The sequence below is a fragment of the Astyanax mexicanus genome, chromosome 21 (genome assembly GCF_023375975.1).
Source record: "Astyanax mexicanus isolate ESR-SI-001 chromosome 21, AstMex3_surface, whole genome shotgun sequence".
NCBI classification, from domain to species: domain Eukaryota; kingdom Metazoa; phylum Chordata; class Actinopteri; order Characiformes; family Acestrorhamphidae; genus Astyanax; species Astyanax mexicanus.
Genome location: NC_064428.1, coordinates 8,679,001 through 8,699,177, shown reverse-complemented (window position 1 = coordinate 8,699,177; position 20,177 = coordinate 8,679,001). Strand labels below are relative to the sequence as shown.

General features: G+C 37.7%; 1 protein-coding gene across 2 annotated transcripts in view; it reads left to right on the top strand.

Moving 5' to 3' along the window:
• tpp2 (tripeptidyl peptidase 2) overlaps positions 1-20,177 on the top strand; it is a 48,564-nt gene that overhangs the window by 1,149 nt on the left and 27,238 nt on the right. For both annotated transcript variants that reach the window (XM_022663091.2, XM_022663090.2), the window contains exons 2-18: positions 2,632-2,760; positions 2,998-3,093; positions 4,138-4,242; positions 4,379-4,503; positions 5,302-5,465; positions 7,231-7,385; positions 7,902-7,978; positions 9,257-9,384; positions 11,330-11,578; positions 13,121-13,236; positions 14,966-15,137; positions 16,242-16,399; positions 16,629-16,705; positions 16,815-16,921; positions 17,886-18,040; positions 18,712-18,828; positions 19,896-19,996. In XM_022663091.2, coding sequence (XP_022518812.2) covers positions 2,632-2,760; positions 2,998-3,093; positions 4,138-4,242; positions 4,379-4,503; positions 5,302-5,465; positions 7,231-7,385; positions 7,902-7,978; positions 9,257-9,384; positions 11,330-11,578; positions 13,121-13,236; positions 14,966-15,137; positions 16,242-16,399; positions 16,629-16,705; positions 16,815-16,921; positions 17,886-18,040; positions 18,712-18,828; positions 19,896-19,996 — 2,231 coding nt within the window. The remainder of the gene's footprint in view (positions 1-2,631; positions 2,761-2,997; positions 3,094-4,137; positions 4,243-4,378; positions 4,504-5,301; positions 5,466-7,230; positions 7,386-7,901; positions 7,979-9,256; positions 9,385-11,329; positions 11,579-13,120; positions 13,237-14,965; positions 15,138-16,241; positions 16,400-16,628; positions 16,706-16,814; positions 16,922-17,885; positions 18,041-18,711; positions 18,829-19,895; positions 19,997-20,177) is intronic.

The following is a 20,177-nucleotide window of genomic DNA, read 5'->3' as shown; positions in this document are numbered from 1 at the left end:
TAGGAAAACTAAGATTAGAGGAAACATGAGTTCCCTGTATGTTTGACCAGTGATATTTCACATAATCTGACAGTAAATAAATAGCAAATCTGTTACAAAATCTTAATTTTTTTCTGAAATTCTGATTGTGAGAGGAAGAAAGGAAAACTTGAAAATTAAGTAAAAAAAAAAAAGTTCTTTTTACTATTCTTCATAGAAAAAAATGATATAGAAAAAAACAGGTCAATAAAACATTCTAAAAATACCGTACATAACTATAATAAAATGTACTTTTTACTTACATGTAATTTCACTTTCTCTTTTATCTAAATTACATTTTTACTAGAATAAACTCCAATTATGAATATCTGTAATGACTTGTATCTAAAATTTTTAGATCCGTGTCTGTAAATTAGTTCTGAAGAGTACAAATGCAAAAAATGCCATTAATATGTCGTTAGTGAAGTTTAATATAAGTTGTGTATGGATCTGTCACAATAAGATTTTTTTGTGGAAGATGTATCATTCTAGAGATTATTGCAATAAACAGTATTGTTGTCATGCGGACATAATAAAATGTATAGAATAGCATAACAAAGCATTCATAACCTTGAATCATCAGTCACAGTTATTGAATCATTGGCTAAAATACAGTTTACTGTTATGTATATGAACAAAAATACAAATAAACCTAGTGGACGATATTATGATTATCCAAAAAATATTGCTGTCATGTTCATTAAATTCCATGTTGATGGTAATATATGCGTAGCCAGAATTATATTTAGAATATTTGGGCCTAGGAATTTAAATAGTCAGAATAGATTTATAGATCTGTACATTATCTGTATAACTGCTGTCATTTTAGCCTAAATGACTTTTGTTTTTGTTTGTTTGTTTGTTTGTTTGTTTTATATACTGACATCAACTGCTCACTACCACACAGCAGTAAGTGAAGCTGCATTAGCATTATGACATGGAGATAACAAACACACGGTTAGATCTGAATAGTGCTACATTTCTTAGCCTTTATAAGTAACATATCACTGCAAATAATGTTAGCTAGAACCAAAACTGAACTGGTGACGCTGTGAGTGATGGGTCTCATGGTGAGGGCCTATAAAACAGCCGGGCATGAACTCTACAAGCTCTGGCACCCGCAGCTGAAAGAGGATCAAGCACCTGTTGCCAGATTTCACCTCAACTGCCAGGAGTTCTGCTCACGCTTTCCTCTTTCTCTCAGATGACCAGGCGTCTCTAAAGTGCGCCACGTTTCCCCTGAACCCTGCTGTAGCTATGGGGTCCTGTGGCATTGGGCCCTTGGTACATATTTATTTAATTTAGTGGTGTATTTAAGTAATCACCTAGGCAGTGTCTGAAAAGTGCCCGAGATTTCCCTGCAAAAAAATCCAGATCAGGTCCAGCATGTGCGGATGGGGTTTGGAGGTCATGATGGTTGAAAAGCTGCTCATCCAAAAAAAAAAAAAAAAAAAGCATGCCCAGTATTGGTAAGCTTGCTGGTTAACCAGCTCCTGAAGAGCTTAGTGTTTGTTGAATTAGTTTCGGATCATGCATGGCCATGCTGGTTGAGCTGATTAATTACATTTTTAAACTATTGCAACAAAATAAGTATCAACATTTTATTTAGTATAAACAGAACAGTTGAGTCTATTCAGTGAGAACCAAAGAAAATCTATAATCTATTTTGAAAATAACAACTTGACTCTCATTTTGTATGCAGTAATAATATATATATATATATATATATATATATATATATATATATATATATATATATTTTTTCCCCTTCCTATCTCTATCAGTCTTGCTTTCAAACTTGTTTTCTATTCCTTTTTTCCCCCCTGTTATCTCATCTTCCCCCAATTATCCCATTTTCTTCATCCCCCAGCACCCTTCCCCAAATCCCTGTAATTGTAATCCCCCTTAACTATACTCACAAAAAAACACACAAAAACAGAAACTAGTAACTGCTGTAATGTGTACATAATCAAATAAATAAACAGTAAAGTACTAATAGTCCTCCAAAGAGGGGGGGTGGTGGCGGGCCAAAAAAAAAAAAAGTAATAATAGTGCAACAAAATAAAAAGTATAAAAAATGTCAACCACAAAAATAAAGCTTGTTTAGTGCATGTATATGAATTGCAAATTGAAATTTAAAAGTAAGTACAGTAAATAACAAAACAAATACAAGACAGACTGCTTTTACAGACTGTATAAATATCTTTTATAATCATGGCAAAAATGCTTGCAATATTATTACGTATTATACAATATGGCACACGTCTACTGGCTAGGTCAGGTTTATCATGCTTGTAAACCATCAAAATTTAACAAAAAACGACCCAATTCATCTCAAAATCATTGTTTTTTAGAAGGATATATGTTAATATTGACATTTTAATTAAGTATTCATCACCGTAAGAACAGAAACAGTGTCTCAAGTAAATGGTTACATACACTTCATATACTCTTCAGGTTTTGTGTATAACATTTCTAGATTAAAGTTCAATCATGTAAACAATTGGCTCATATTATTGAATGATCATTGGTTCCCCAACCTTCATACATGTGTGTGTGTGTATATATTTGTATATGTAAACTGATATGAATTATAAACTTTTTCTTTTTCAGACCACAACAGAGGGGAAGCCCAAGATTGTGGACATCATCGATACGACCGGCAGCGGAGACGTCAACATGTCCACAGTGGTGGAGCCCAAGGATGGAGTGGTGGCTGGGCTGTCTGGACGCACACTCAAGGTTAGAGTCTGTCCGTCAGCGCTGATCGAGAAGACTACACACCCTTTCACCATTTATTTCCTCACTCTATTCTCACATTACATCACTCTATACTGAAACCCAATCACTACAGTATTCCTGCTGCACCGGTCAGGTTTGCACAAGAGCTAACATGTTAGCTTTGGTTTCATTCATCCATTTCAGTGCACTGGTTTATCTACTGCTTACCTTTCAAACTTTATTCTCATTTTTCTGCAGATCCCTGAAGCCTGGGTGAATCCATCAGGGAAATATCACATTGGAGTTAAGAACGGTTATGAGTTTTTCCCTAAAGCTCTCAAAGAGAGAATACAGGTGAGTGTCTTTGTACAACATCAGTTCTAAAAAAGTTGTGATACTCTGTAAAATATAAATGAATGTAAATTTAATGATTTAGAGTAATTTGTTCACAACAGAACATAAAACAAATATCAGATGTTGAAAGTGAGACATTTTACCGTTTAATGAAAATGTAAATTCCTTAAAAACTTAATGACCGCAACATATTCTAAAAAGGTAGGGTTTGGACCATGTCTACCATGTCTATCCACAGACCTGCCAACATGTACGCATTTAGTACGTATATACGTATATAAGTACGTATATCATTTGACCTCTTTTTGCCATGTTGTCCACAGTTTGTCTGTGTGAGGGAGTTCACAGCGGCTCATGCTGTCGTGCTGGCCAGTTAGCATGAATGCTAATCCAGCAAGCTACTTATCGAGCCATCCGCTACTTTCATCAATGCTTCATTTTCCTCCATACTGTCAACACACAGTCACTGTGCTGAAGATTCTATGTCGCTCGGCCCCCCTTGTCGCTCGGCCCCCCTTGTCGCTCGGCCCCCCTTGTCGCTCGGCCCCCCTTGTCGCTCGGCCCCTGTGTCGCTCGGCCCCCGTGTCGCTCGGCCCCCATAAACTACCCTGGTGTATTATAATACAATTAAAAAAAGGCTCTAGTCTAGACCTAAACCACACTGCACTATTATTACTGTCCCCCTCCCAATAATACAGCTAAATACTAGCATTTAAAAAAAATAGTCATGATTTTTAATTGATTGTTTATTTAGTGGAAGATGTGGACTGTAAGCAGGGCAGTTCAACACCCGGACTCTTTTTCTTCAAAGCCATGCTGTTGTGATAGATGCGGTATATGGTTTAGTATGGTCCTGCTTGGATTATACAAGCCCTTCCCTGAAATCGGTGTTTGCATAGGGGCAGGTGCAGCTGCAAACCTATTCGACAGTATAAAAGGCTTAAAAGAAGCTGAATAAATAAACCACTTACATTGTACAGGACAGAAAATGGATTTATGTCATTGTTGCTGTGTTTTTGTAATTGTGTGTGTGTGTGTGTGTAGAAAGAGCGTAAGGAGAAGTTGTGGGATCCAGCACACAGAGCTGCGTTGGCAGAAGCGAGTCGCCGGACCGAGGAGTTTGACCTGGCTCACCCCAACCCCTCACAGGTCAGCCTGAACCCACTACAGCACAGTTAACATCTCTACCACTGTCTGTGTAACACTTACAGAGAGATCAGAGCTGATGCCTCTTGATCCTATATAAGTTCCATATGTTTATTTGGTGTGATGTTTTGGATGTCAGATGGAGAAACTGCAGAAGGAGGAGTTGCAGTGCCACACAGAGCTGCTTGGTGCCATGGAGAAAAAGTACAGTGACCCAGGTCCAGTCTACGACTGCTTAGCCTGGCATGACGGCATCACTTGGAGGTCAGGAGCTTTCTTTCTTTCTTTTTCTTTGTTTTATTCCTTCTTTCTTTCTTTCTTTCTTTCTTTCTTTATTTCATTATTTTAACTAAAGATATGCTTGCTGCATTAAATATATGCCTTGTCCGAATACTTTTGCAAAATATTTGTCAGAAGTGCAGTATAAAATAGGTGTGTGCTATATCGGATTGTACGCAATAAATTTACCAACATTTTTGAATATTGTGAACGATATTATACCTTAAAATATCGTGACATATCACCCATGCCTAATTATAGCATCAGAGTGTTTTTTTTTTTTTTTTTTTTTTTTTTTTTTTTTTTTAACTGTTTTTAGCAATCCTGGATATATGTAGATGTTTGTAGTGCATTATTAGTATCATGACTTTCTGGATCAATAATTTCTGTTAATAATCTGATAAAATTCATATATATATATATATATATATATATATATATATATATATATATATATATATATATATATATATATATATATATATATATATATATGTCTCTCCTGTGGGGTTCTGAGTATTGAAGAACAGGGTGAAAGGAGGATAATAATAAAGTATAGAGAGAAACAGATACAGAACTACAGTCTGTGATATATTATACATCTACAGAGTGCTTGTATATGAACAGTGGAGCTGAAAAAATATTATAAAAATTTAATATTTAAAGTTTAAACTATTTTTTATAGTGTTATGTTTGATCTGTGTATTTCTTCTCCATCAATGGTAAATCAGATGTTGTTTACTGGTGTTTCTCATCAATCTAAGGGTATTTGTGTGTCTGTAGGGCAGTGGTGGACACGTCTGAGAAGGGAGAGCTGGAGTCCTGTACCGTGCTGAGCTCCTACAGAGAGAGACAGGAGTACGCCACGCTGGGAGACGCCGAGATGCTCAATTACTCCGTAAACATCTACGACGAGGGAAATACTCTCTGCATCGTTACCAGTGGAGGTGAGCAGATCATCACAGTCAGTCAGGGCTGTGTGAGTGAATAAACGCGAAGTATCAGAAGCAAATTTTTGATAGTATCATCGCTTTTGTGGCGACAGCTTCACTAAGCATCCCTGTTCTGTCGTTAGCCTCAAATAGCATCTCTGTTGCACTATTGCTACTCGTGTTTTCGTAATTAGTATAGCTATACCAGTGTAAGCCTTTCCCAGCATCACTACAGACCTTTTCCACAGTGTTCTACATGAGTCTCTGAATAGCAGTGTTATGGTTTTTCGTTCAGCACTGTTTAATAGGCACTCGCTGGGTTTCAGACACCCTCAGTCATCTTTAGTTAGCACCGCTAACAGGAGCACCGCTAACAGGAGCACCGCTAACAGGAGCACCGCTAACAGGAGCACCGCTAACAGGAGCACCGCTAACAGGAGCACCGCTAACAGGAGCACAGCTAACTAAAACAAACTGAAATTACAGATAGGACATGCTTCGTTTTTATGTTTGTTAATTTATTTATAAGAGCTGTTTCCACTCGAGCAGTGCGATCCGTGATGTTACTACTTGTTTACGGTGCTTGCGCTAGCCGTGAAAGAACAACAGAAAACACTGGGGAAACTGCAGAATTCTGTATGTGATTAAAATATGAGTGCGAGGCAGATTAAAGCACGTGTCCTGTAGTAAAACAGGTGATAAAGTATGTGGAATAAACTTCACACAGCTATAGATCCATCTGAGAAGCAGCATAAGAGCGCTAACTGTGAGTACTTTTACCTGTGAGTAGCTGAGTGTGTTTGTGTTTCTCAGATTGATCTCTCTGATGTGATGTGGGCTATTTTAAGCAGCAGTGTTACATATATTTTGAGCTTTAGGCTGCTAGCTTGTGGACTGTTACAGTTTTTGTGGACAGTTGGTTGTTTTACAGTAACTTTAACAGTTTTTCTGTTCACCTTGGTCCGGATGTTCCTCCAGCACTGACCAAAGGCTGGTGTGTTTTGGGAATACGGATCACACTACAGTTTAATATTTTAGAGCCGTGTGTGATCCTGCTCACCTCCCACAGCGTTGCTGTTGTTTAATGCTGCACAGAGCTCCGTGTGTGATCCTTCCACAGCACTGCTGATGACTTGAGCTCAGCTACAGCAGCAGCAATCAGACAGAGGAGCAGTTTTTACACAGCAGAGCTTTGTTTCTTTATGATCAGCACATCTCTGAACTACACAATAAAATAATAATAACTCTTGGAGCTTCATACTGTGTTAAAATAACACGTAATAAAGCAGAGCTTTTCAGTTGGAGTTGAACAGATGAATCTTGTTGGAGTAAAATCTCTGGATTTAGGAACGGGCAGTAGCATAAACTATAGATCACAACATGACCAAAAACCACTTAACCCTGATATTTAAGCTTCCACATTATACACAGCGACTGTTAATATGGTCTATTGCAGGGTTTGCACCTTAGCTTTGCTGCTGTGGTATTAGCACCATTAGCCTTGCCCAACATCACTACCCAACTAAGTGTTAATCTGGGCTTTTCTCATCTACATCTGAAATTCTTCACCAGGCATAGTTCATGAAATATAATAGAGGTATCTGTTGCTTGTATTAGATTCATTGAACATTCAGTTCTCTAAAATGTTGAGTTGATATTGTTATAGCATTAAAATCAAACTTCTTCATTCCAAATGAAATAATTTCAAGAAATGAGATTCCCAGCCCTAGTTCTTTTATCTGTGAGGTAAAGCTGTATATTCTGCTGCTGTATTTTCCAGGTGCTCATGGGACACACGTTGCTAGCATTGCGGCGGGCTACTTCCCCGAGGAGCCGGAGCGAAACGGCGTGGCCCCTGGTGCTCAGATCCTGGCCCTGAAGATTGGAGACACTCGTCTGAGCACCATGGAGACAGGCACAGGTCTCATACGAGCGGTAGGAGCTTAAGGAGCTGAACAAAGTAAAAATTACAGTTAGACCCAAAAATATTTGACCAGTGAAATGATTTGCATAATTTTCCACCACATTGTATTTTAAATTAAATCAATAAAACTCAGTTGAAGTTGTAGACTTTCAGGTTTAATTCAAGAGGTGGATCAATAATATCCTTTGAAGCGTTTAGAAATCGATCGATCAGCATTTCACTCTCTTAAGACAGAACTAAAGTTAGATAAACCCACAAACCAACAACAACTGAAAACAGCTTCAGTACAGTCCTGACAAAGCATTTTCAGAAAAAGTAATTAAAATTAATATTTTATTTATGGTAAATTTCATTTCTCCAATTACTTTTGAGCCCCTGAAATGAGGAGGCTCCTGAGGCCCCTGAAAAATTGGTTGTAATTCCTAAATTACTGTGCAAATGTTTTTGGGCCTAACTGTATTTTTTATATTTATTTTTGGCAATATAATATCCATTACTGACTTATTCATTTCTGTTTCTCCTTTCAGATGATTGAGGTCATCAACTACAAGTGTGACCTTGTAAACTACAGCTACGGGGAGGCGACTCATTGGCCAAACTCAGGGTGAGCCATAGAGAAACTGCTGATACTGGTTTTGAGTATTGATTAGTTAAAGCTAACACTGACCTGATATTAATATTAAATAATTATAAAAGCCAGTCATGTCTCTTGGCCAATCACGATATATTGACTCATCGCACAATATATGGAAATGATGACTTCAATGATTTTTTGTTTCTTAAAATTGATGTGCATTATGTTTATCTTAGAAAGGAGTGCATAGATGAATAAAAAAAATGATTATTCAGACACAAAATGAACATTAATAGATTTTCTGTTATATTAGTGTTCTAGTATAGATATTTAAAAAATACAGTATTTTGTGCACCATAATGAACACCTAAAATCCTTATGTATGAATTCTACCAGTTTAGTTCTACAGCTTATTTCTCCAGCACAGAGACTCGAGACTGGAGCAGTATTAGCATTAGCTGCTAACCGAGCTAAGCACTGGCTCTTTTCCTGTTCAGAAGTGAGTATTATCGGCCTGTAGCCTGCTTCTAACCCCAGCTAGCACTGCTGGAGCAGCATTAGCATTAGCTCTGGTTAGCTCTTTCGCCGTTCAGAGGTGATTTTATCAGACAGTAGCCTGATACGTGTTTACGGTGTTAAAACAAGCTACGTGGGACAAACCGCTAGGTAATATCACCCTGGCTTACGGGAATACTCAGTGAGTTCCTCAGTGTAGCGCTGTCTTATTAGCCTAGGTGGAAATCTGCAAGTCTAAGCTTACTGTAAATAAAAAGAATGCTTTACTCACCAAAATAAACAGTTTTCAGGAGAGAAATCTGTGTAGATTAACATCCAGCACTCGTTTGACTTTAAAAATAATGTGCCTTGTGTATAAAAAATGGAAAAATGGACGTATATTGGTAGTGCACCTTATAGTGCGAAAATATGGTGGAGAGCTCTGTGGTATTTCGTGAGCTCTGTGGTGAGAGTGTGTAATTACAGCACACAAGCGGAAATCTTTTGGGTTGTGGTGGTGTGGTTTCCCCTTTTCACGACTGCTTTATTAACCAGCAAACACTGCCGGATCCTCTTTTGAGAGGCTGAAATATGTAAAGACCTGTAATACTGGCAGAAAAACTCCTGTACAAAAAAAACCTACCAGACCACTCTGCTTTCAGATCTATTATGTGAGATGTTGCAAGCACGAGAAGGACGGGTTCCCAAATAGAAGTGTGAAGGATGCGCTCTGTTCTTGCTGGTGTTTTAAACATATAACGTGTCTTCATGTCGCTCATGCAGTCATTATGTATGCTGTGTGTTATTCTTCAGGAGGATCTGTGAAGTGATCAGTGAGGCGGTGCAGAAACATAACGTCCTGTTTGTGTCGAGTGCTGGAAACAACGGGCCGTGTCTGTCTACTGTGGGCTGCCCTGGAGGAACCACCAGCAGCGTCATAGGTAACGATGCAGCCGTTCATGTGCGTCCATTCCTATTCTGATCCAGTACTCAACATGAGGCTGGGTGATGTATCAAGATTTTAAGAAACATCAATATATATATATATATATATTTTTTTTTTTTTATACAAGATTTCGTTTCTATCAATTTAGACTATGCTGCGTTTCAGTGAGCTCTGACAGTTCTCCCAGTGCCTCTCGTCCTGCCTCTCTCTGTCACTGTATAAAATAAACATATTGTATATCACCATTTAGTGAAAAAATATATAGATCTAAACACCCAGATATACATTTACTCAGGAGCAACAAAGTCCTGTTCTCACTAGTGATCAACCGATATATCACCCGGCCGATTAATCGGGCAGATTTTTTACATTTTTTAATAATTGGCATTGGCTCATATATGAGCGCGAGAGGCCGATATTTACACAGTACACAATGCTGACAATGCTGCGGACAGGTCCTTCATTCTGGCTGTTAGAGCTCCCCCTTGTGTCCATTTTACCATCAAACAGGCAGACATCAGTGAACACACAGGTACAGGAGTACAAGCCCTGTAACTACAACATGTAACTAAATGCTGTCTCATCAGAGAAAACGGTAAAAACAGAGTTTTCTGTCCTTCAGCTCTCACTTACTGGCTGCTCTTCGTAAGATCCACTCAATAATCTGCTATCATACACGACTGAGCTGATAGTTGTAACTCGGACGTGCTACAGCCTTATCGATTTTACATATCGGCCATTGGCCACTACTGCTGTCTAAATATCGGCATTGGCCATCAAAAAAAAAAACCACACCGGTCGATTACTAATTCTCATTTAATGCTGCTTCAACCCAAAAGATCTTATAGTGTGTTTGTGTCAGAGCCTGTGTAAAGCTGTGTAACATTCCTTACAGCACTCTGTCTGTCCTTTACTTTAACTCATTACGTCCCAAAGTGACACGTACTGAACTTCCTGAGAGCTTATTCACAGAAAGTTGTAGTGCTGGGTTAGTGCTGGAGACTAAACTAGATCTAAAGATCTAAACTAGCTCATTTAAAAAGTGTATTTGTTTCTGAGGGTCTGTTCCTATCAGTTTAATAAGATGTTTTACGTTCCATAAATCAATCAATCAACCTTTATTTAAACTCGGAGAACGTTGAGGGTGGCCCTCATTTACGATTTAGCCAAGCAATTACATAGGGAAGGGATTGACACTTTTTTTTTATAAAATAAATAAATAATTATTACAAATTAGCATTTTAATAAGATATTGTTAAAAAGATATGAAACAAATAAGGTAAATCAAGGTAATCAAAGGTAATAAAACAAAAAAACTAGTTCTGACCTCATTTCTAGGACAGAATGTTAATAAAAGTTAAGAAATTGTTATTCAAGTTGCATCCTGATTTTAACTTTCAAATATTTGCAGTCATGTTCCCACAATAAGAAACATCCATGAATAAGCTGCACACTGAATTTATCTGATTGAATATTTTTTTTTTTATACAGAAATGGGTCTGGGCTCTTTTGGGATATAACATTTGAACAGATTAGTTTCAAGGATATAATGAGACTTTATTTTCATTCACATCACATGTGATACCTGATAAGAAACCGGAAGAAAATGCCACCTGTGTTCTCAAGGTCAGCACTTATTATGTAGAATGGAATAGAATAGAATTGAATATAATAAAGAATAATATAAATAGATAAATATGAATAAGTAAAAAAAGGAGCAGCAACATGAATCCCAGTATGAGAGAAGTGAACGAGACACTTTTCCTGTGGCAGCAGTGATGAGTTTGAATGAATAGCAGTAACGTGATAAAGTGTCCCTGTGTGGGTTTGTGGTGTTTGAAACCGTTTTCAGTAGGAAAGACTGTCTTAGCTATAAAATATTATTAATCACTGACCTGTTTTTTAAAGTTCTACTTTATCATCTCTTTGTCTGTCTTAAGGTGTCGGAGCGTACGTCACCCCCGACATGATGGTAGCCGAGTATTCGCTGAGGGAGAAGCTGCCCCCCAACCAGTACACCTGGTCCTCCAGGGGCCCCAGTACAGACGGGGCTCTGGGGGTCAGTATCAGTGCCCCCGGTGGAGCCATCGCTTCTGTACCCAACTGGACCCTACGCGGTACTCAGTTAATGAACGGCACCTCCATGTCCTCACCCAACGCCTGCGGAGGCATCGCTCTCGTACTCTCAGGTAGGAAGATGGAGATTAATCTAGGGGTGGGAATCACAGGGCATCTCCATACGATATCACGTTACGTTGGCAACAGTAACCATATTATGACGATTCTTCAAATCTGTGATACTCGATATATCACAGGACAATTCTCCAATTCTCTACAATACATTAAAGCATCTGTTTAACCCTTAGAACCCTACAGAATCGCACCTTGTGTTCTCAGCTTAATTACTCAGAAATCCCTTCACACATAAACATAATCCATATAATTTTAGAAAGGGCGGAATTTCCTCTTTCTAAAAATAGTGATGAATAACATCCCAGTGCAGTAAAGCTAAATCTACAAGAAACCCATTGAGAAAAACACCTAAAAAGTGAAAAATCTCCTTCCCCAACCAATATTATTTACCTTTAGTGCTTCAAACATATTTATATGATGTTTCAAACCAAATAATATCAGTAAATAAAGACTCAAAAGTGTCCACAGAAAAAGTGTGAAACGGCCTGCTTTACTCAAACTAAAGCTAGGTATGGTGTGCGCACTACTTTATATAGTTTTTATTTTACTTGCACATTTTTACTAAGTAGTTATTTTGCACTAAACTATATTTTTATTTATTTAGACTAAAAAGTGTAAATTGTTTGTATATACTATAGTTTTCTTTGTGTTTCCTGATTAAAATACTGAAAGGCATAGGCTGCTCTGAGTGTCAGGTTTTTAGTATCTACATGTATCCTAGAGGTGTGATTATTGATTATCAAGAAAAATAAATCCGCCTGATGCTGTTTCTCCATGTATTTTATTAAAGTAATAATTAATAAGCCATGTAATGAACTCAAATCATCAATATTCTTATGCTTATATAACTCATAAACACTCTAGTCTAACCATTTTTGAAAATATATCTTAGATGTGAATGTATTTAAAGTCTATACATTCAAAAATTGGTCAATTTTGACCAAAACATGATCAGTTCCAGGAAAATAGAACAATTCTGCTTCCTTTTACATTTTAAATGATTATATTTTTGAGCAGCCGTATGTCTTCTGGAGTAAAAGAGATCAGGGCATGTGTCTGTCTGATATAATTACTGTGTTATAAGACCTGAAAGAGGAACTGAAAACAAAAAACGAGTTCAAAGAGTTAAGGATAGAACATTCCTAAATAAGAAAATACCAGAAGTTCTAGTTTTTTTTTACATCAGTTTTACAGAATTTAACAACAAATGTTCTTCAAAATGAATTTAACTTATTTATTTGTTTATACCGCCACCATGTGAGTAAACGTTAAATTGGGGAACCTATGTTTCAACAAAAATATTGATATTTGATTCAATTATATCAGTAAAATATACAATATATCGCAAAACCAATTTTTTTCCCCACCCGTACTGTGTGTAAAAGATTTGAGTTTATGATGAAGCCCTGTTTTGTTGCTTTTACTTTTATATTTAATGAAAATGTACTGGTAATGTGTATAGTCTGCTGTGAGATCTTGTTTTTAACTGACATATAGATTCGTCTGTATAGAATAAAATTTTTTTGTTTGTGTTTCAGGGCTGAAGCAGAATGGAGTTCGGCCCACAGTTGCAGCTGTGAGACGTGCGTTAGAGAACACGGCGCAGAAAGTGGATGATATCGAAGTGTTTGCGCAGGGTCATGGCATTATTCAGGTACTTCAGCACTAGGATTCTTAATATCAAGCAAAATATTAACACACTTGAGTATTGTGTTGTATTTTGCATATGGCTGTCCGTCGATTAAAAAAAATAAAATCACTAATTGCACAATTTGCGGTGATTAATCACGAATAATCGCATTTTCCTTCTAAACATTAGAACTTTTTATAAGGTATATCCAGCACGACCTTGCTCAGTTTTGTGCACGTTCTGTCCGAGCCCGATTTAAACTCCATATTTTTTCTAAAATAAATCAACGTGCTGTTTAAAGTAACTACAATAATAGCGTGATTAACATTGCAACACAGAAGATGCCTTGGCCTGTCCTGTATTTTTGGACTATAATGTGCACTGGATTATAAGGCACACTATTTAAAAACGTCTATTTTCTGGTCTATTTTTATACATAAGTCACACCAGATTATAAAGCGCATTATTTGACACTAGTGAGGAACAAGAATGTCTCCATGTTTTTCTTGTAATTTTCAGCAGACCTGTAAAGCTAAGCTAAGTAAACAAAACTGGAATTCTTGAAACAAAATAAATAAATAAAATAAACGAGTCAGACAAGTCAAAACAGTGCTAGATGTTAATCACAGATTTTTCTCCAGAAAACTGTTTATTTTGGTGAGTTAAGTGCTTCCTGTATGCTGACTTTGTTTCAAAACTGCTGAAACGAAGCTGAGATCTTATTTAAAACACAACCGTCCAGCCCAACTTTCCGAGCTGAATATTAAATATGAATATTGTTCCTGCCTGTTTATTTACAGTAAGCTTAGATTTACAGATTTTTACTAATGCTGGAGCATTGGCAGCTAACCGCTACCAGCTAATGTTAATGCTGATCCAGCAGTGCTCCCTGTGGTTAGCAGCAGGCTACAGGCTGATATACTCACCTGTGAACGGCGAAAGAGCTAGTGTTTAGTGTGCTTAGTAGGTCATGCTAATGCTGCTCCAGCAGTGCTATCTGGGGTTAGCAGCAGGCTACAGTCCGATATACTCACCTCTGGACGGCCAAAGAGCTAGTGCGGTTAGCGGCTAATGATAATACTGCTGGAGAACTAAACTGAAACTCCTGTATAACTCTGTACTTTTACAGAGTGGCTTTACTGCTCCTGAATATCTGACTGGTCAAATTCAAACCTAAGGCTGGATTTAATCTGGATTATAAGACACACTAAGGATTTTTGGAGAAAAGAAAGTATATTATACATTAAACATTATTAGTGCCCCTTATAGTGCAAAAAATATGTTAATTTGAGAAAAATGTTACACACCGGGCACTGCACGTTTCTGCAGGTGATTTAATTGGGATGAGCTGGAACGTCACAAAGCAGGAACTACTGTTTAGCACCTCCAGGAACTCCTTTCCTTCCTTCAAGATGCTGAGAAAATTATTCCAGGTGACTCTTCATCATGAAGACACTGAGATTAAAATACCAAGAGTGTGCAGATCTGTCCTCAAAGATAAATGTGATCCTTAAACAAGAATCTAAAGTCGAAAACATGGTTTTGTTTAGAGAATAATTCCACATGTTCCTGTATAGCTTTAATATAGTCTTTAATATTAGATTTACATTGTAAAAATTCTTGAAAACTAAAAAAACACAATGAGAAGAGGTGTGTTGAAACCTGTGACTGGAACTATATGTTGTGGTATATTGAAGTATAACAGTATACTGTCTTTTGTGTGTGTGTGTGTGTGTGTGTGTGTGTGTTGTAGGTGGACAGGGCGTTTGACTACCTCATGCAGCATGCCTCCTCTCCCACTGGTAACCTGGGCTTCACCGTTACAGTGGGAAACCAGCGAGGCATCTACCTCAGGGACCCCATCCAAGTGTCCAGTCCCTCTGATCACGGCGTTGGCGTTGAGCCGGTCTTTCCCGAAAACACTGGTTAGATTTCTGACTTGTTACTAATGTTTCTTAACGATGCAGCTAATTACAATTTACTCACCCAAATGAACAGTTTTCAGCAGAGATGAGTGTGTAGATTTAATATACAGCTCTCGTTTGACTTAAAAAGAAAGTCATTTGGTTTGCTTAGATGCCACGAGAAGCAGCAGCCGGAATTTATTTCCATTTACTGTTTACTTCCATTTATGCACACTGATACTGTTTTTATTAATTTTTTTTTTTGATTAGTCTGCCTAATCAACAGTGACGACTATAAAAAAATTGGCTGCACAGAATTTCAGAGCGCACGCAAGAGAAAAAAAAGGCGAGAGAGTAAGACATACACAGTGAGAGAGTGACACATCCTGAATGGCCTTTTCTCATGCTTAGTTGGCCAATGAGTGGAAGAGAGAGACTTTTAACTTTACAGTACTCTACAGCAGGTTGGCAATAAAAAAAAAATCTGTTTTGTAAAATGAAGCGTAATGGGATGGAGTGCTACAGACTAGTAGCTCTCCAGCCCAGAGGGTTGTTGAACCCAATTGCAGAACAGTTGATCTCAAAGCAGGTAAACCCAAGAAGAAAGGAAATAAATAAATAAATAAACACATCTCATCTCGCGCCTTCCAATACACTACTGCTGCCCCAGCTAGTGAATTGGGACACAGCCAGGAAAAAAACGCCCTTATAAAGAGAGAGGGAGTCCAAGAACAGGCAGAAAAACAAAATGACCGAAAACTAAAGTCACACAGGGCGCGACAGAGAGAGACAGGGGAGGAATGTAAACAAAAGTTTACCAGAGAAGCATTTAATTTAACATTTTGTTCATTATAGTTCAAACAACCTCACGGGCCAGATGTTTCATGCTTGCCGACCCCTGCTCTACAGTCTGTCTCTACTGCAGAGAGCTGCTGATGTGAATAATTGAGACTTATTGAACGAATAATCAGGAGATTAGACTAAAATAGTCATTAGTTGCAGTCCTACTGTATATGTACAAATTCTTACATTGACATGCCAAAAGTTATGGGATAGCAGTATGTAACTGGTACCTGAATGTGAAGGCTGCGTGAGTGACCGCTCGTGTCTGCTTGTGTTTTGTAGAAAACTCGTTGCGGATCTCGCTGCAGCTGCACCTGGCGCTCACCTGCACCGCCCCCTGGGTGCAGTGCCCCTCACACCTGGAGCTCATGAACCAGTGCCGTCACGTCAACATCCGCATCGACCCGCAGGGGCTGCGCGAGGGTTTACATTACACAGAGGTAACGCTCTCTGTAAAGCTGTGTGTTTGATGTCTGTCTGTTACTCTGGTCTTCAGTTTCATTCACCTCAATCACTTTAAACTGACCAAGGACTGCTCCCTAAAGAAGCAGTTTATCAGTGTTCATTTTTTATGTTCTACTTTTTCTGTGATTTTAATTATTCATGATAAACTATGATTTTGATGTTGTGTACCACTAACACTTGTGTGTTTTTGGTTTTGTTCTCCAGGTGTGTGCGTATGATACATTAGCTCCCAGTGCAGGACCTCTATTCAGGGTACCTGTAACGGTTATAATCCCTACAAAGTAAGTAGAAACAGCCTTGTGTTCTCCCAATTCTGATCTTATCTTTGATTTGCTTCGTAAAGTAAGTGTGTGTGTGTGATTGTGTGTGTGTGTGTGTGTGTGTGTTTAGGGTTACAGAGAGCCGGAATCAGGAGATCTCCTTTACAGACGTACATTTCAGACCAGGCCAGATACGGCGTCACTTCATCACTGTCCCTCAAGGGGCTTCCTGGGCAGGTAGGGAAATCTGTGGCTGTGATGCACCAGATTAAATCTATTTGTTGAACAAAACTAAACATTTGGCCAAATCATTTTTTATATATACTAGTGCATCTCAGTAAATTAAAATATCTTTGAAAAGTTACTCTATTTTAGTAATTTAGTTAAAAATGTGAAACTCATGTATTATATAGATGTATTAAACACAGAGTTGATCTATTTTAAGAGTTTATTTATTTTATTGTTGATTATTATGAGGATTACAGCCAATGAAAACCCAAAAATCAGTGTCCCAAAATATAGAATATTATATAAGACCAATTGGTACTTTTGGCAGTGTGGGCAGTGTCCCAAGTCCTGCTGGAAAATGAAATTTGCATCTCCTTTAAAGTCAAAGTTATCAGCAGAGGGACCTGATAAAACACAGTGAATCAACACCAGCAGATGACATGTCTCTCCAAACCATCACTGACCATCAGTAATTTTTACATTTTATTTGAAGTAAATCAAGGGATCAGAGTCTGGAGGAAGAGTGGAGAGACACACAGTCCAAACTGCTCGAGGTCTTGTGTGAAGTTTCCACCAATCAGTGATGGTTTGGAGAGACATGTCATCTGCTGGTGTTGATCCACTGTGTTTTATTATCAAGTCAGTTATGTATAATATGAGTTTCACATTTTGCACTGAATTACTGAAATAAAGCAACTTTTGAATAATATTCTAATTTCTTCAGATGCACTTATAAATGTTTTTTATATTTATTTTATCCTTTTTTACCATGAAAAATGTTAACAATTATTTATTGGACAGTGAACATTTTTAACTCGCCAGCTGTTCAAGGTCTCTGAATATTGGCTCATCTCTAATCTCTGTGTCTTTACACAGTGTCTAGGTTATCTCTCTAATCCTGAAATCAAATGTTAGGTAGATGTAGAGAGTTGTTCTATTATTCATTCTGATCTTCACTCTCTGGTGTTTTCAGAGATCACGTTAACCTCTCACTCCAGTGACGTTTCCTCCAAGTTTGTGCTCCATGCGGTTCACCTGGTGAAGCAGAGAGCTTACCGAGCGAATGAGTTCTACAAGTTCTCCTCCCTGATGGAGAAGGGCTCTCTCACAGAGGCATTCCCTGTTCTGGTACGGAACTCAGCTAATCTGTTTTTGTGGATCGTTACCATTTAATACCAGTATGTAATATGAATATAACCAGTAGAAAGCCACGGCAAGAAAAATGTTACACGTAAAAATGCATGAATGCTCTTTAATGAAGCACAGTCTTATCTAGCAAGCAATAATTTAATCCGTGCAAATGCTCTTGTGATTCATTAATCATGTCTGGGGCATGTAATGGCTGTAATCGACCCTTTAATCAGGCATTTAAATTGCTTTTTAAAAGAGCGTAAATAAGAGCGTTTTTCTGAGATTAAAAGCGTGAATTCAGCTGTAACTGAAAATATCTGCACTGCAAAACTGTGCTGGACTGAGGTGCACAGCTTTTCCACACCCCCTCCCCCTTGCACTCCCCCTCCCCCTTGTGCTTCTCAGGCAGCAGCAGCCTGTCACTCACACAGACACAGAGACAGCGCTGTGTATCTACTTCTTGTGTTGAGAATCAAAACATTGCAACATGGCGGGTTTGATTTAATTGTCTTAAGTGACTCCACACGTCCTGCGATGTGACTATTGCACAGGCACATCGCCTAGACTATGCTAAAAGGATATATCATGTCTCTATGTCTAATAATATATTTTTATATATTATTCTCTGTCTCTCTCTCTCTCTCTCTCTTCCTCTCTCCCTCTCTCAGGCTGGCCGGACTGTGGAGGTGTGTGTGGCTCGCTGGTGGGCGAGTCTTGGTGATGTTACTGTAGACTACACCGTCTCCTTCCACGGGCTGCAGACGTCCCCCTGTCCTCTGCATGTTGTAAGTATCAGCAGGTTAATTGATGTCTGTATATTATACTGTTGGTTGGCTGGTTGTGTTACATTTGAAACATCAAGATAAATCTTGAAATCAGAGCAGAAGCATCAGTTATGGATCTTATCTTATGCTAACAGGAGTCTGATAGAGTCCCTCCAACAAATATTAATTTTTCAACTGATTCTGTCAGTTATTTTCTTTGTTTTCGTTATTATTTAAAAGTTATTTTATTCTAAGTTTCTTTATAAATAAATAAAAATTAGTCTAAATAAAGCACATTTTTAAACTAGTGTCAATCAAGTGATCAAATTAATCTGATAAACCTTAACCAGGGGTCATGTTGTAAATAAAAGAATGAAAAATTGGCAAAATGGTTATAATACCTTAGTGGGGTCAATCTCTTAAATAATTCTGAAAGTCTGAAATATTCTTAAAAGCATGAAAAATTGAAATAAGTGAAAGAATGAAATTAATGAATGCTTTTTTTTTCTCAGGATAGTTTTCTTGCCTTTTAAATAAGAATAAAGCTAAAAGAGAGAACATCACAACATAAAAGTCCTAATGCGTTGTCACCCCGAACATGATCATTTTATTAAATTTGTAAAAACAAAAATAAATACATAACGGGTTTAAGTTTTCTAGTTAATTGTGTGCATTATCCATTAATTGTGTTACTGTTGACAGCCTTGTTTAAACTCTTTCAAAATTCAGTTGTGAAGATATTTCTGTGTATCTGAAATTAAAATCCCCTTTCCTACCAATTATCTTCTAGTATTGGTATAAGCTCATAATATCTGTGTGATGATCAGCATCTGCATGGATCATCTGTATGGAAGTCCTGTGCCAAAAATGTGAGAAACTCAATGAAATTTTAATATGTCAGCAACTAGACATTTGAGCTTTGTTTTTTTGCAGTATTGAGAGATGAAGGTAATATAACTAAACTAAACTAATTTAAAACATGTTTTTAAAATGATATGCAAAATTCTTAAGAGCTCAGTCATTAGTTAGGTGTGATCTTGATTATTGAAGTAAGTGGATCACCAGATTTTATTTTATTTCTCCGTCAGCATGCTGCAGAGGGCATAACCAGTTTTGAAGTGTCTTCTCCTGTTAGATATGAGGAAGTCTCTCCCACCATCACCCTGAAGAACTGGGTGCAACCCCTCAGGTAACCTCACCTTTAGAGATCACCCTTAGAGATCACCTATATGTATCAGGTTCAATATTTACGCAATTGTTTTTATCAGATATCATACAGACAGGCTGATACTCTAAACTATATTGGCCATTGTTTTTACACAGAATGTTGTTTGTTTGGAGATATTTTAGTCTGCATCGTATTGTGATAT